Source organism: Lethenteron reissneri, chromosome 69 (genome assembly GCF_015708825.2).
Source record: "Lethenteron reissneri isolate LAM-NWPU_2019-01 chromosome 69, ASM1570882v1, whole genome shotgun sequence".
Lineage (NCBI taxonomy): Eukaryota > Metazoa > Chordata > Hyperoartia > Petromyzontiformes > Petromyzontidae > Lethenteron > Lethenteron reissneri.
Window position 1 is genome coordinate 2,292,721 of NC_083847.1, and position 16,920 is coordinate 2,309,640.

General features: G+C 42.8%; 1 protein-coding gene across 3 annotated transcripts in view; it reads left to right on the forward strand.

The window, feature by feature from the left end:
* The window catches only part of LOC133360730 (interferon-induced very large GTPase 1-like), a 112,606-nt gene extending 96,313 nt beyond the window's left edge, over nt 1-16,293 (forward strand). For all 3 annotated transcript variants that reach the window (XM_061579527.1, XM_061579529.1, XM_061579530.1), the window contains one exon: nt 10,905-16,293. In XM_061579527.1, the coding sequence (XP_061435511.1) occupies nt 10,905-15,708 (4,804 nt within the window). In that variant the 3' untranslated portion in view covers nt 15,709-16,293. The remainder of the gene's footprint in view (nt 1-10,904) is intronic.
* The last annotated feature ends 627 nt before the right edge of the window (nt 16,294-16,920 follow it).

Consider the following 16,920-nt stretch of genomic DNA (forward strand, 5'->3'; position numbering starts at 1 on the left):
GTGAGCGTTGAGTTTGCATCGATGAATCTATTGGTAATTTTATGCGATTAAAAATAAAAAAATTTATTTAAAAAATTATATAACTTCTTATCACCCAATGAGCACCAATGTCTTCACGCCAGCTGATGGTTCATGCACTCTTATAATTAGTCTTCTTATGATTGGCTAGGGTTGGTTCCATTTGTGTGGGTGTGTTGGATTGTCTTTGGTAATTTCTTGTGTTAGTCCGGGTATGTATGTGTGATTTTGATTCCCTGGGTCAATTCTTTGCGTCGCGCAGACGCCGACAGTGAGTGTTGGCGTGTGAATGCGGGCGTATCATACGAACGGCTTCGGAGCTCCCTCTCGCACGTGGCATGTCTGTTTGTTAGCTGCCGGCTCTCTCCGTTGCGGGATGAGTTGCGTCGGCACGATGCTTGTCCTTGAAGATGCTCGGTCGCTCGTGTCGCTCGTCCGCTGGCAAGCTGACAGCTGTGCTCGGTGGCCCTGGCGGCGCGGCTCTGCGTTCTCTGTGATGCTGGCTTGGTCGATGTTTGATGCTTTCCGCCCTTTCTCGAGGACGATGGCTGGAATACTCGTCAGCTCCACTCGCACAGCAGCAGCTCGGTGGAGCGGGTACTCAGGGCAGAGTGGCTTTCGAGCGATAGACTGATGACTCAGTGCCGAATTCGTGCTGGGTAACACATCGCTACTCAGCGAGCCTCGCCATCCTGGTTGCTGGAGTCTTCTTCCTCTGTATTCTTCTTCTGCTGGCAAGCTTCTGCTGGATTCTTCTTCTGCTGGCACGCTTCTGAAATGTATGGGCCGAGTCTCTGATTATATCTGAAAAAATCTCTCCTCTTGGCACGCCTTCTTACAAAGGACCGGAACCCTTCTTTGTGTTCGCTCCCCGCCTGTGGAACAGCTGCACGTGTGTCCGTGTGTGTGTGTTCTGATTTTATGGAGGTAATATAAGTTCATCAATGGAAGCGGCTTTCCCAGATTGCCTCCACGTGCGTACTTTCAGCCCCTGCAATAATTAAGCTGGAAAGGGGGGGGGGGGGTTCCCTTTCTTTCCCCGCTCCCCTTCTTCCATCGCGGTGGTTGTGACATTCTTTGCCTGTGTGTGCACATCTTGCTATCACGTGCCCGGGAAGACAAAGGCGGTTGGGAGGCTCTTTTCCTATGGAATACATTACATCTTGGTTAGGTTTGAAGCTTCCGTGACTGCAAGGATCCATACTCTTGGGTTTTTTCGGTAAAGTCACGTAGGTAAAAAAGAAAATTAAATTAATAAAAGTAAAATAAAAAATCACGACGTTTCGGAGGCAACACAAGCTTCCGTCTTCAGGTGGAACCGTCACAGCACGATTGCTGTATCAAGTAAAGAGAAATTCCAAGAGACCCGACCTTGTATATATACTGGTTGAGGGGGGAGGAGCCAGGGTAGGCCCCAGGATCGGAGATTTTTTATTATGGTAAGGTTGGTGCGGCTGAGGCTGCTGCTAGGAATGAGCCTTTGTTATGTAGACTGGTTGAGCTGGGAGGTGCCAGAGTTGTTAAGGTGCGGCTACTGCTAATGGGACTGAGCCTTTGTTATGTAGATGGTAGAAGCAGAAAAGCAGGTCAGGAAGAAACAGCCCCTTGCTATGTTGCTGGGTGGGAAAACTTAAAGCAGGAAACCAATGTGTGAAAAAAGAAGCTAAACATGATAAAACAAAACTGGCTGTCTATCAGTAAACTGTATGGTAACTAAAGAAGAGTGCCTGTCAAATAAGATGGTCCAAATATGTGTAGTTAAATCTTTTTTGCATGGTTAATAACATATTTCCAATGATTACTCAGTTTGTACCCATCATCACGGTTGAAATTATGTCTGTGTTTGTATATCTGGATGGCGTCGTGTACAAACCTTTGATGGTAGCCAGGAGGTTTGCAGAGTACCTTGGTCTCAGAAAAGACAATCTCATGAGAGCCCACAGCGTTGTAGCAATGATCCGCAACGGCGGAAGACTCAATTTTGCCGTGTTTCAGATCTGACTTGTGCTCGCGTACACGATCAGAGATATGACGTTTCGTTTCTCCAATGTAACAATCACCACAGCTGCAACTCAGTTTGTAGACTCCAGGGTATTGTAAGTCAGGAATGACATCTTTCACAGATGGAATTAGATCACGGATTTTATGTACTGTACTGAATCGGACTTGGATCTTATGTTTGTTTAGAATTTTGGGGATCTTTTTGGTCACGCCTGTTATGTATGGCAACGTGATAGTTTTGATCGGAGTTTCAAGTGGCTGTTTCTGTTTGGTGGGAGAAACAGCTTGACGGATGGTGCGGTCAGAGTATCCGTTCATCTTGAGGCCCGATGTACATGTCTTAATTCACTGGCTAGGTGGTGTTGGTCAGAAATGCCATGAGCTCTGTGGTATAGCGTTTTGATGAGATAATTATTTTGAGATGGGTGGTGGTGGGAATCAGGTTTCAAGTAGGAATCTGTGTGGGTGGCTTTCCTGTAGACAGAATGTCCCAAGGATCCGTCAGGTCTCCTCTCAAACAGAATATCTAAGAATGGTAGTTTGCCATCAAACCTAAGAGTATCTTGGTTAGGTATGATTGACTTATTTTGCCTTTATTCTTCTGGATGACCCTTGGTCTAATACTTCATAATTATTATTTGGTTTGTGTTTATTCAAGATTTGTGAATTAGCATTGTTATTACCATGTATTTTCATAGGGTTTACAAACCTTCGTTCCACCGCCTGTATCCTGGGTTTGTGCTGTTTGTTCTCGAGTTATTATTAGTATCTGATATTCCGAGGTTAGAGAATTAGTTTTGGCTTGAGAACATCCCTGACTGCCAGAACTCTTCTTTGAAGTTTTGGTTAGGTCGCGTAGATAAAGCTAAAAATACATGACATTAGTATTAAAATAATGAATGATAAATAATAATCCACTGATGTAAATTGTAGCCTGGCTCTTAATTGGAGTGAGTGTGAGGATCGATAATGTTCACTTAATCTTTGGTCGCCCGTTTTGAACTTTTACCGTTGTTAGAAGAAACATTAAAAAACAAATTATTAACCAAAAAAAAACGTTTGTATCGGCGCTCCTCGTCCGGTGTGCGTGTGTTGTTGTGATTTTATGGCTGGCTCTTTCCGTCGTGGGAGGGTAGGGTGTCACATTCGTATTTCCTTTGGAAGTTTTATTGCCACCACATGTTGCTGGGAGACAAAGGTGGCTGGGAGGATTTCTCTTATGGAATACATTTTATCTTGGTTATGTATGATTGACTTAATTCGCCTTTCATTCTCTTGGTCTACCCTTGGTCTAATACTTCATAATTTGTATTTGGTTTGGGAGTTATCATGGTTATTACCACGTATTCCTAGGGTTTATTAACCTTTGTGGTCCATCTGTATTCAGGGATTGTGCTGTTTTACTCGAGTTATATTTGGATGTTTTAAGGTTAGATGTAACTGAGTTTTCACTTAAGCTTTCTTGACTGCTGGCATTCGTATTCCGTGGTTTTGGTAAGGTCATGTAGATATTTTTCGATTTAAAGCTTTCGTGACTGCAGGGATTCATCTTCTTGGTTCTTTCGGTAAAGTCACGTAGAAGGGAAGTAATAAAATAATAAAAATAAAACATAATAAAATAATTCTCACGACGTTTCAGCCACAACGCAAGCAGCCGTCCTCAGGTGAAAACCAGGCCCGTCGAGGCGACAGAGTCTGAATGAAGCAGCACACGAGCTTGGAGCATATATATAAGCTGGGTGCATTGACAAAGGAATTTGCATATCACGAGGAATTTAGCATATTCATGGGAAATGCAGGAATGTGATTAGTACTGCATATGCATGTGCATTATGCAGGATTAACAGCATCAAAGGGAGCTACAGTTGCTGCTGCTGCTGCAGTTGCTGCTGCTGCTGCAGTTGCTGCTGCTGCTGCAGTTGCTGCTGCTGCAGTTGCTGCTGCTGCTGCAGTTGCTGCTACTGCTGCTGTAGTTGCTGTTGCTGCTGCAGTTACTGCTGCTGCTGCAGTTGCTGCCTTATCCATTTTTAATATAACACTATGTATTATTCTACCCACCTTAATGTGTATCACACTGCTATATATTTACTATACAATTACGACACCATACATTACTCTGCACACTGCACCATGCCAGTGAGTGGAACGCGGTGACTTTCAGACCGCGTTCCACTCACTGGCATGGTGCAGTGTGCAGAGTAATGTATGGTGTCGTAATTGTATAGTAAATATATAGCAGTGTGATACACATTAAGGTGGGTAGAATAATACATAGTGTTATATTAAAAATGGATAAGGCAGCAACTGCAGCAGCAGCAGTAACTGCAGCAGCAACAGCAACTACAGCAGCAGTAGCAGCAACTGCAGCAGCAGCAGCAACTGCAGCAGCAGCAACTGCAGCAGCAGCAACTGCAGCAGCAGCAACTGCAGCAGCAGCAGCAACTGCAGCAGCAGCAGCAACTGCAGCAGCAGCAACTGTAGCTCCCTTTGATGCTGTTAATCCTGCATAATGCACATGCATATGCAGTACTAATCACATTCCTGCATTTCCCATGAATATGCTAAATTCCTCGTGATATGCAAATTCCTTTGTCAATGCACCCAGCTTATATATATGCTCCAAGCTCGTGTGCTGCTTCATTCAGACTCTGTCGCCTCGACGGGCCTGGTTTTCACCTGAGGACGGCTGCTTGCGTTGTGGCTGAAACGTCGTGAGAATTATTTTATTATGTTTTATTTTTATTATTTTATTACTTCCCTTCTACGTGACTTTACCGAAAGAACCAAGAAGAGGGGGTCATGTAGATAGTAAGATATGACAAGAGACAATCTGTGAGGTGACTGGGAGTAAAATAAGGTATTTAATAAATCAAGGTCGCTAATGTAGATGGTAGCCTGGTTCTTAATCTGGGTGAGTGTGTTGGCGTACTAAGATATCAACTTAATCCTTGTCGCTAATTTTTGAACTTTTAACCGTTGTATTAAGGGAAACGAGAGAAAAGTAATTATATATGTCTCGTGGCGCCTACTGCCTGTATTGTGTGGGGGGGCCTTTTTGAGTGTTGATGCGACCTTAAATCTCATTAGCAACTTCCTCCTCTCTCCTTTGTACCGGGGGGGGGGGGGGGGGGGTTATTATCTTTTATGGTTCATCTCCGGCTCTTTGTTCTGAAAGGCAGCTGGGGTGGTTCCATTTTGTTTGGGCTCCAAGTGACCCCGCGATTGATTATATGAAGAAAAATATTTGGCAGAATTATTATTAATATTAATTTGGAAAAAGACTTATATATACAAGGGACTCACTGTCTCTATCGCCATTTTGCATGTACCATCTATATCAGGGAGCGTCGGTGATAATGGGGTCACAACATCCTCAGGGGAAGGCCGAGACTCGCTTTTCCACTGGTGGCCCGAGTCAAGCAACTAGCGGAGGAAGCTGGCTCGGAGGGGTCGTAGCGGCAGCTGCAGGTAGCTTCCGTGGTAGTGGGCTCAATTGGTCGGACATATAGAGGTACCTATCTTGATCAATACGAGGGTGTCGGCCACTATTACCTCAAATCTAATATTTGAACTGTTTCCGCCCAGTAGCTGCTGCTTGGCACTGGTCACCAGTACGTATCTAGCTGCAAATGGGGGTAACATGGGGATCATAGGGAAATTCGAGACGCAGGTCGAAATTGGGGAACTCGCCATGTCGGCACCCATATTGGTCTCCAGAACGTTGGCAGCTCCATGCCTGCTGGGAACTGATTTCTTAAACAAATTGCCTCTCCGGATACTCACTGACAAGGGGGGGGGGGGGGGGGGGGATAAAAATGCCATCGGGAACTTTCAGGTTCTGTGAGCAGCGGAAAAATGTGCTGATGCAGGGGCGGTGGTGCAAGCACTGATCCGCGAGTCCATGACTTTACCTACAGGCACGCAAATGTTGATACCGTCACGGTACCGAAAACGATTAGTCACAACGCGGGCTGACTCCCTGATTGTGATCCCTCCATCAAACGTGACGACCCGCAGATTAATATTCACAAGGGCACAGAAAGTTTTGAAAGTGAACCAAAAACCGTTCCTACAGATTCTAAATATCGGGGAGCGCCTGATTTCTGTTCAAGCGGGGACTGTGATAGCCCATGCAATGCCTGTGTCTCTTGAAGCAGAGGACCCCATGGTAACAGTGGTAGCTGGAGTCGCTAATGATGTTCCACCAGCTGAGGAAAATTGGTTAGAAAAACTTTGTGATGAGAATATGGAACTGTCAGAAATGCAATGGAACCAACTAAGAGCATTACTCCTGCAATTATCCGATTAATTCAGCAGTGGGCAGAATGACATAAGTCTGACATATTTGACATCACATCACATTGACATGGGAAATTCACCCCCTATTCGGTTAAATTCATACCGTATCAGCCTGGTTGAGAAAGCACATGTACAACAAGAGGTGGACGACATGCTAGCGGCTGAGATCATCTCTTCATCCACTAGCCCTTGGGGGGCTCCTGTTGTGCTTGTTAAAAAACCGGATGGCAGCCTACAATTCTGTCTCGATTTTCACCACCTAAATAAGATGACATTGGCGGATGCATATCCACTCCCACATATTGATGACTCATTAGATGCATCAGGGTCAAATAATTTTTCCACACTTGACTTGCTCTCCGGATTTTGACAATTGCCCCTGGACAAGGCTTCCAAACCCAAAACAGCATTTCATACACTTCAAGGGCTCTACCAATTTCATTGTCTACCATTGGGCCTTCAAACAGCGATAGCCACATTTCAAAGGCTGATGTAATTGTTATTTCCGGGATTGCAATGGGATTCGTGCCTTATATATCTTGATGACATCATCATTTTCGGTCGCACGTTTGACGAACATTTGCAGTGATTGTGCGCAACATTGTCCAGGGTATGAGCAGCCAACTTAAAACTAAAACCATCTAAATTTCATTTCATGCAAACCTCTGTGCGATATTTGTGTCATGTGTTGAGTGCCTTGGGTGTTACTACGGACCTAGAGTAAACAACGTGCGTGCATAATTTGCCGATTCCCAAATCCATGGGTGATGTGCAGAGTTTTTTTGGGTTTACCTCATATTACCGCCAATTCATTCCGCAATTTACTACAATTGCAAAGCCTTTGCATGCGTTAACTGGGGTGAGGAGGAAAATGCCTTTGTAAAGATTCTGTGTTTGGCTGATGGAAGCTCGGCCCCTGGAATAGCCTGACTTCTCCTTGACACGGACGCCAGTGATTTGGGAATGGGGGCTATCCTCTCTCAGGTGAAGGGTAGGGTCAAGGTTGTGATCGCCTATGGTAGTCGCGAACGTTCGCCGTCTGAGTAGCATTACTGTGTGACGCATAGAGAGTTGCTTGAAATTATATACTTTGTGCAACTATATTGACCCTACCTGTATGGGATAAACTTTACGCTGAATTTGCAATGCTCCTTACAAATAGATCAACCATCGGGCCAGTTAGTACACTGGCTCAAAAAGTTGCAAGAATATTCATACCATATCGTACACCGCATGAACCTAAAACATGCAAACAACGACGCACTGTCTTCGTTAACTCAAGGGGAACCATGTGCATGTGCATCGGGTGCTGGCTGATGCAAACCCAGTGCAGCATGCAGGGCCACCAGCAGACGAACTACAGATCTGGGGTGACAAAAAACACTGTTAACCTTAAGGCACAAATGTTGCTTGCCGCGTATGTCTGCCGACATGTACGATTTTGTCAGGGGTTGTACGGAGTGTGCGCATTGAAAACTGGCAACTTACAGGTCGCAGCCTCCCTTGCAGTCCATTACAGTCTCCATGGTGAACGAGCTAGTCGCCCTTGATACTCTCGGGCTCCTCCCATGCTCACCAAGAGGAAGTAAATTCCTCTTGGTGAGAGTTGAATACTTTACAAGATGGCCAACGGCACAGGCACTGCCTGATCAGACGGCCACATCAATTGTGGATGCATTCATCCATGAATACGTGATGGACAAGGGCTACCCAGAACAGTTCCTCACTGACCAAGGGCGACATTTTTCATCGAAACTCCTGCGGGAGGTGTGCGAAGCACTGAGCATTAAGAAAATAGTACTTTCCCATACCACCCTCAAACGGATGGAATGGCTGAACAGAACAATAACATCCATGCTTTGCCACTTTGTAGATAAGGCACAGACCAATTGGAATGTCCATATCCCGGGATTTTAGCCACATATAGGCTGGCCCCACATGCCTCCACAGGATTTTCCCCTTTTTCTCATGTATGGCAGAGAGCCAAATCCGCCCATTCAAAGCCAGTTGGGTTAAACCCCCACAGGTGTGCCTGACCGACTGCATCTTTGCAGGTCATGCTCGACCGACTTTTCAAAGCATGTACAGTGGTGATGGCAAACACGATAAAGGCCCAGGCTGCTAAGGAGCGAAATACAAGTTGTCAGGTTCACACTCTTCCCTGGGCGGTAGGCGATAAGGCTTGGTTACATTGCCCGCAGGTCCCATTGCGTACCTCTCCCAAACTGCACATACTGTGGCAGGGTCCGGTTGAAATCATCGAGGATAATCGACCACAATGTGTACGTGTGCAGTTGGGATGTCGCCATTGGATTGTTCACCCGTCAAACCTTACTTTCATCACCACCAAAGCACCTCATCTCCATGTCCTGTTCAGCCGGGGTTCGGGGTGTCCGATGAGCCACAGCAGCCGCCCAGAGAAATGGAGTCACCTGTGCATGCTCCTGTACCACCCACAGGACCAATTCACAAAGTGGACATCTCACTGCGGGACATTGCAACATATGACATGTTCATGACGGTCTAGGAGAGGGTCGCAATCCATTGTCCCCACAATCATGTTATTGTGTTAATAATTGTGGAACGTGCAAAATCAGAGCAGCAAAATCATTCATACCATACATTGTTCTTTACATGTAATTGTTTATTGCCATAAGTCAGACACAACAGTTCATTGTTAGGATGTCATAAAGTTCTGATGAGTAGAGTTCACCTTGGCTTCCCGGGGACTGTTGGTCTGGTCTATTTCCCTCCATTGTGTTAGTCGGGAGGGCTTGTTTTTTTTAAGGAGGGGAGGGGGGTGATTTAATGACCAAGATAACAGACCACTTACCTGACACAAGCGTACGGTCAGACAAACAATCAGGAAGTAGGCCAAGTCCTCCCATTGGTTGCTGAGAGGCCTCCAGAGTGATTGGTCGGGAGGCAAGATTGAAAGGGATTGGAGGAAATATTTGAAAGGTAAAAAGGTGGGACACAAAAGACGGTTGAGAACCGTTGGTTGAGAAAGGTCAAGATTGGCCCAAGGGAGTGGGATTATAGAAGCTTCCAGAGAGGGGGCTTGGGAGATATAAAAGGAGACCACAAAAGAAGAGGGGACGTTGGAGAGAAGACGGAGCTCAAGCCTCAATAATCAAGCCTTGGCATCGTTAGTGCTGTCTGAATAAAGGCTCTTAATAAGTCACAACTTGTGTTGTCGTCACTACACATTTGTAAATAATGGACTACCAGACAGGTTTCAATTGTCTTGTGAACCTGAAGATTTGTAAGTGTTGATAGATTGCAGTTCCTTAGGTTCAAATTGATGTTCAACGATATTTCAACAACAAAAATACGTGCAACATAAGTAGTTTTGGTTACGTAGAAACTCTCTGTGGTAATGACATGCAGTTGATTAAATTAACTTTGAAACAATTTAACAGCCTGCTTTAGAATGATCACGCACATTTATATCCCTCTTCTTTTAACATCCTCCTGAACGTTATCCCTAACTGATGCCGATTTATAAAGGTCTTACATAATCAAAAATATTTTCATTTTTTTTCTACACATTGGTGCCAATACTACACTTTCTGTTTGACTTCAACTGCTACCACTCTCTCCATATCGTCGGTATTATCACCTTAAAAACACTCCTTTCCCCCACCTGCTTATATTTTTCAGTGATCCCAATAAGTATTGAGGCTCCCTCAATCTCCCCTTATTACAAATGGGCTAAATCGACTCTCCTGTACTTAAGAGGAATTCCTCCTTGCCTGAATGTGTTGTATTGCTGCTGTTATATTATAACAAAGCTGTTAAATGTAGCATACACATTACTGTAGCTGTTTTCTTTAATTATTACATCTTCCATCTCATCTATTTCCCACTGTATCACTGTCAGCCCTAGCACCTCTGTCGCTTTCTCAATCCGATTTAAAATTGTGACAGTTTATTCGGACTCTTGGTATTCATAAAGTCCATGAGCAGCTCCAGTAGGCCAAGAGAGTCCGCAAACACTACGTCAACTGCTACTCAGTCTCTAGCTGAGCTACCAACCACCATGTAAACCTATAACATGAGCCTGCATAAAATATGACCTGCCATTAACTACATCATATCTCAATTCTCACCCCGAGGTCTGGAGAGCCGTTCAGCCCTGCAGGTTTGAGTGGTGGTCATGGGTTGCTGAGAAGATGTTAACTTGTAGCCAGTGATTACAAAACTCTGCTTAACACTATCACCAAGACACTCTCAGCATCTCGTCTATGATTAAACATTTAATATGTTTTTATATCACATCGACCCAACCCTTGGACATACACAAAGCCGAATTACATGATGACCTAATTATTCGTATTCCACTTCGAAGTTCAAATGACCAATCAAAACAATGGTGTGTGTCTCTAAAGTTAAACTACACACGTTCATGTCTGTTGGGTATTGTGAAGGAGAGCACAATACCTACATACAGTATATGAAATGATATACGTCTCTAGTCATAACCACTGTGATCAATTTAGTAGAATTATCTGAATACCACATTCGTTATTAAACAAAAATGAATGTGATATTTAACATTGTAACGTAATGTGTTTATTTTTCAGTGTTCGTGGACAGAGTAGAGGAGGCCGCATATTGGAAGGACGTGAGCCGCATAGTAATAAAGACAAGGGTGACGAAATTACCTCTTCAAAAGTAATATTTCAGACTATTATGAAGAAACTCACTTTGGACGAGTTTTACCCCCAAAAAATATCAATAAACCATGTTTTGAGCATAACTGGCTGTGAAGAATATCCCAAATCTCTAGAGGAAATTTCTCAACATTTCCTAAAGAATATAATGAGGGCAAATCCCAAGGCAAGAAACACAGAATATGGCAAGTGTATAATGGAAGAGGCAGACACAAGTGATGATGATTTAATAAATCCACTGGACATTATAACCGCAGTGTTTCTCTGCTCTGACAGCTTCTTACAGCAGGTGCTTATGCAGAAGATGTCCCAGTGTCAATTTGCCTTGCCTCTCTTACTGCCCGATTCGGGCAAAGGTGACGTCACGTTTATGTTGTGGGCCATGAGACAAATTGTGAAAAACTGGAAACTAAAGAAAAATGCATCCAGTATGGAGGAGTCATTAGTCAGCATACAAATGCCTTTCATTTCATTCATTCGTTTCGGAGAGTGCAGTGTCTCAAAATCAAAAGTGCTAAATACAATTCTTAGCAATGAAAAACACGATTTTTTTGTTCATCGAGAAATGGAATGTGGTGATATCCCACGAAAATGTTCTGATGGTTTAGTTGAAATGGCTATGTTCTGTCCTTGTGGGAAATCAAATATGGATGTTTTTGAAACAGAGTTCAGCATTTTAAATCTCCGTGGTGATGCCCGAAATCACTTAGTTCAGCTTGAGTTTTTAAAAGCAATCTCAAATGCCATGTTCATTGTCATTGACAGAGAGATAGATGCAGAAGAAATTACTATTCTTTCCGATTCGAAAGCTCGGTTGTTTATAATAACATATCAGAACAAAAATAACAGAAGCAGCAATGCAAATGTAATCACCGACACTTTGTCTCAGCTGAAAATAAAGGCAACATTTATTGAGAAAGGGCGACACAATGACGCAGCATTTACTAAAAAACTACGTTCTGATATTACAACATTTTTACAATCTACTGAAAACCACGAGACATTAGAAGACATGGTTCACCTTGCTGGAAGTTTAAACATCAGAATCGATGAATGTGAAAGTAAATGCACAGAAAGCAAAGATAAAGTCAGCAGCATCATGGATATCATAGAAAAATCTCGCGTGAAAGAAAGTAAACAACGATATCTCCCTTTACAAGGAGATCTGTGGCACAATTGGGCAGAGACCAACAAAGAACAGAGTCGTGTGAAAAACATCGGACATCAGCAATTTGATAACTATATTAAAGCAAATAAAAACAAACAAACCGACATTCGCAAAGAACAGAAAACAAAGGGTTTTTCAAATGTGATGAAAATGTTTGTTGATTTAATATTGAACGATTCAATAGAAATGCAATTTTTTGTTCTTCAATGGATGCAATTAAAACTAAATAATCTATCCAGAGTTACATTTTCCAAGTTAAGAGATGATTACAAAAAAATATACATTCATCTAGATGTGGATTCAAAAATTAATGCTAAGAAATTGGAAGAAATTGAAGAATTAATGTCGTCCAGTTCATTGGGACTGGAACACTTCATACGGGAAATTGGGCAGTTTTACGAAGCAACTAAAGCAGTTCATAAATGTGCACCGCCCAATAGCAAAGAACCTGCACTGAAACTCCCAGCTGCTGCTGCCAAGTTGTTCTTGGAGGGGTTTCCCTTGGAGCTGATGGATGGTGACGTTGGCTGTATTCCCATTGACTGGGTGACCGACGTGCTTGAGGAAGTGAGGGCTACGCTTGGCCGAGACCCCCGCGTGTTCGTCTTGACCGTGCTGGGGGTGCAGAGCACAGGCAAGTCCACGCTTCTCAACACCATGTTTGGGCTGCAGTTCACAGTGAGCAGTGGCCGCTGCACACGCGGCGCTTTCATGCAGCTCATCAGCATTGACCATGAGCTGAAACAAGAACTGGAGTGTGACTTCATCCTGGTGATTGACACAGAAGGGCTGAAAGCCCCTGAGCTGGCAACACTTCATGACAGCCACGAGCACGACAATGAGCTGGCCACGGTGGTTATTGGTTTGAGTGATGTCACGCTCATTAACCTGGCAATGGAAAATGTAGAAGAAATGAAAGACGTTCTGCAAATCGTTGTCCATGCTTTTTTACGAATGAAAGAAGTTGGGAAAAAAACAAAGTGCCTATTTGTGCATCAGAATTCAGGCGATGTCGCTGCTTCTGACAAGAACATGAGAGACAAGAAATGTCTTATTAATCAACTAAATGCCATGACGGTGGCAGCTGCAAAAATGGAGCACAAGGAGTCCACTTACAGTAAATTCACCGACGTCATGGAGCACGACGTGAGTCAGGACAACTGGTACATTCCTGGCCTCTGGCATGGAACCCCTCCAATGGCTTCAGTCAGTGCTGCATACAGCGATCAGGTTTTTCACCTCAAGCAGCACCTGATAGACTATCTTAAAAAGAGACCAAAAACACAGAGAGCTTCAACACTAAAAGATTTCAGCACTTGGATAGGAAGCATCTGGGAAGCAGTGAAGAAAGAGAACTTCATTTTTAGTTTCAAAAACAGCTTGGTTGCCGATGCTTACAACCAACTGTGCATTCAGTATACTGGCTGGGAATGGGAATTTCGTAATGACATTATTTCTTGGACACAAGAAAAAAAGAATTACATAAATAGTGTTAAATATGATAATCTTCAGAACCATTTTCAACAGTTGGAACGTGAATTAAGTAATGAGGTTTCAAAAGGAAAAGCCACCTTACAGAGCAAAATAAAACGTCACTTTGAAAACAAAAGCCAAAATGTGCATTTAGTTGAGAAATACAAAGAAGACTTTAACATCAGCGCAAAACAACTTTGCGTGAAGTTACACGAGGAAGCCTTGAATAAATTCCTGGAGTTGGTTTGTAGGAGAGAATCTGGACACTCCATTGAAGAACTTGAAACGCAGAGTAAAAAGACCTGTGGATTGGGAGTCTATAAACTCCTTCAACGCTGCAAAAATGATGAAGTGAAATTAGACGAAATACGTCTAAACAAAGAGTTTAACGACATGTGGTCAAACGTGGTTACACACCTCCCAAAAATTAAATTGACAAAACATGACGTTTACAGTGATATGGTGACATCACTGCGTGACAGTAAATTAGAACATGAGAGAGCTGCCAGTAATAATATGTGTAACTTTGGAAGCCCTGCAGCATATTTTGAAAAAAATCGCAACAAAATATTTCAAACAATCCCGGATCACTTAATTAAAAACGGATCTAAATTTAAACAGATTTGCAACATATTCACAAAGAATAACGATGCAACTGAGAAGGATTTGACCAACATTTCACGTATGATTATCGAAAGCAGCAATAGGTGTATTAAGGAAAAAATTAAAATGAATGATTATTGCTCATCCTATAATAACGATCTTCTGCAACACATCCATAAAGAACTGGAACAACAGCAGAATCAAATATTTAGCAAAGAATTTGAAACTGACATCACTGTATTCATTTGTTTTAATGCCATAGCAACTTGGCAAAAAGAACACGACATTTTTTTGGAAAACAACAATCCAACTACTAAGATTAATAAAGTTAAGATAAAATATCTTGGTATTTTTAAGGAACTATATCGTCAAGGTGATGAAAATATGAAACATGCAAATACCTTTTGTAACGCGTGTTTGAAGCCATCTCTACTGGAGGCTGTCGACAACAAATTGGGGATGGATATTGCGACGAACGTGAAGAGCGATAGCGGTGGCCCTACGTTTTCGAGCCGAAAACACCTTCAGCTGGCCATACATTTTCATTTGTTGGATGAAGACGACTTTGAAAATTACTACAGATACATAGACAAATATGCAGATTTTACAAAGGAATGGATAATGGCTCAGGTCATAAAGCACTGCCAGAGTAAGAATGGGTCACACTCTCAGATGTACCATCTCTCAAGCACCATTTTGAGCAATCTGATTGAAAAAGTGAAGAAATCTGTGGACTCTGTGACCAAAACTATAACCACCCCGACCACACTTTTGAAATTCGCAGACAGCTTGGGCGAGTGTCTACTCAAGCACATTATTATCAATAAAGATTTCATCGACATACTTGGGTCTTTATCCTTCAGAGACAAAGAAAGTGTCAAACAATTTTCGGAAGAACTCAAGAGTTCGTTGGACTCTGCTGAAGAAGAAATGTTGCAAGGGTTCAGTGTCACCAGTGACGCCGAGTGCGAGGCGTGGTTGAGTCGTCTCCCTGTGCAGCCGCACATAGAGCTCTACAAGAGCCTGGCGGGCTGTGAGAAGCAGTGTCCTTTCTGTGGGGTGCCTTGTGACCAGGGAGGTGGTGGTCATGTGACACACTCTGCGGAGCTGCATTATTCTCAAGGCCTTAATGGCGTTAGTCTCATTACTAACGACAAGTTGGTAGCTGAAGTTTGCACAACAAGTGTTGCTGGCAATGGGGCATATAACAGTTCAGCTACAGATGGCCAATGGGTTCCCTACAAGGAATACCGCACTATCAATTATTACTTTGCCTCCTGGAGCATTCAGCCAGACACCAGCCTAGAGGCCACGACTTTCTGGAAGATCGTGTTCTGCAAATACAATGGAAAATTTGCTGAAAGACATAATGTTTCACCAGCAGATATTCCTGATGCATGGAAAGAGATCGATACAGATGAAAATAAGATTAAGGAAGACTTGAAAAAAACATTCGCATTAACATTGTGAAAGCAGTATCTTATTAAAATGTTAATCATAGTCATCACCCATCATCATTTAGATTACCAAAACCCCTCCCCCAAGCCCCCCGACCCCCCACAACCCCTCATTCACGCCCCTGCCTGTCCAAGTTGTCTCTGTGCCCACTCCTCATGGCCCCGTAGTATTCTATCGTTCTAGCACACCTGTCTTTGTTAGCGTATGTTGTTTTGAGGTGCGGTTGCTGTTATTAGTTTACTTCTAAATACAAGTTATATTCTTAATCATCGCAATATATTACTGTTATCGTTATGGGTTAAGGGCATGACAATTCGCCTACAGCAGTGTCTGAAAGAAATGGCCACGAGTAAATAGATTATATGTAACAAAATGTAATTAGCTAATATAAAGGGCGAAGCCTATGTATATGGAAAAGCCAGTAACAAACACTATTCGTCATACATTTGTGCTACTGTAGTCAGAAAAAAGTGGTTAAAATGTTAAAATTATTACTTTTTTAAGAATCCATCATTTTGGTTATACTATGTTCTTTTCCAGGTCATTGCCTGGAACTTGAAGGTTTTTTATAATCTACATTTAGGCTGTGCTATGGGTGAGGTGATTTTAATCTGTCTTTAATAACACAGTTCTTATGCCTGTGTTTATTATGTTTGTAATCAAGTGGTATTCCTTGCAATCCCATGTGTGCCTAATAAATCCAGAATGGAATCACTAATATCTCAGAGTGCGACTGAATGTCTGTGGTTTCAATATTTAAAACAATCTCCCAAGTCTCACAGTAGGCATCTGTTTAGTTTTGAGAACACGGTCCCGAAAACGTCGTGACCTTAAATTCCAGGTCCTCCGATTACCACTGTGGGCTACGTACGGTCACTCTCCAATTAAAACTATTTCTATAACATGCATATTACATTTTTTATAATATAATAAAGAAAGGCAATTTGTAAAAAGATATTTACCATATACTCTTTGGTTCTTTCGGTAAAGTCACGTAGGTATAAAATAAAATAAATCACGACGTTTCGGGCGCAACACAAGCATCCGTCATCAGGTGGGAAAGCATGGTCTGCTGCTGAGGCAGACTGTTATAAAAGGTTTGAAATGGGTGTAGCTCAAGGGTTATAAAGAAGTGTCCGGGGCTAGTGATGTTAATGTGAGAAATTAGCATGTAACTGTAAGATAGAGCGGCCAAGTCACGTAGGTAAAATTTATTTTTCTAAA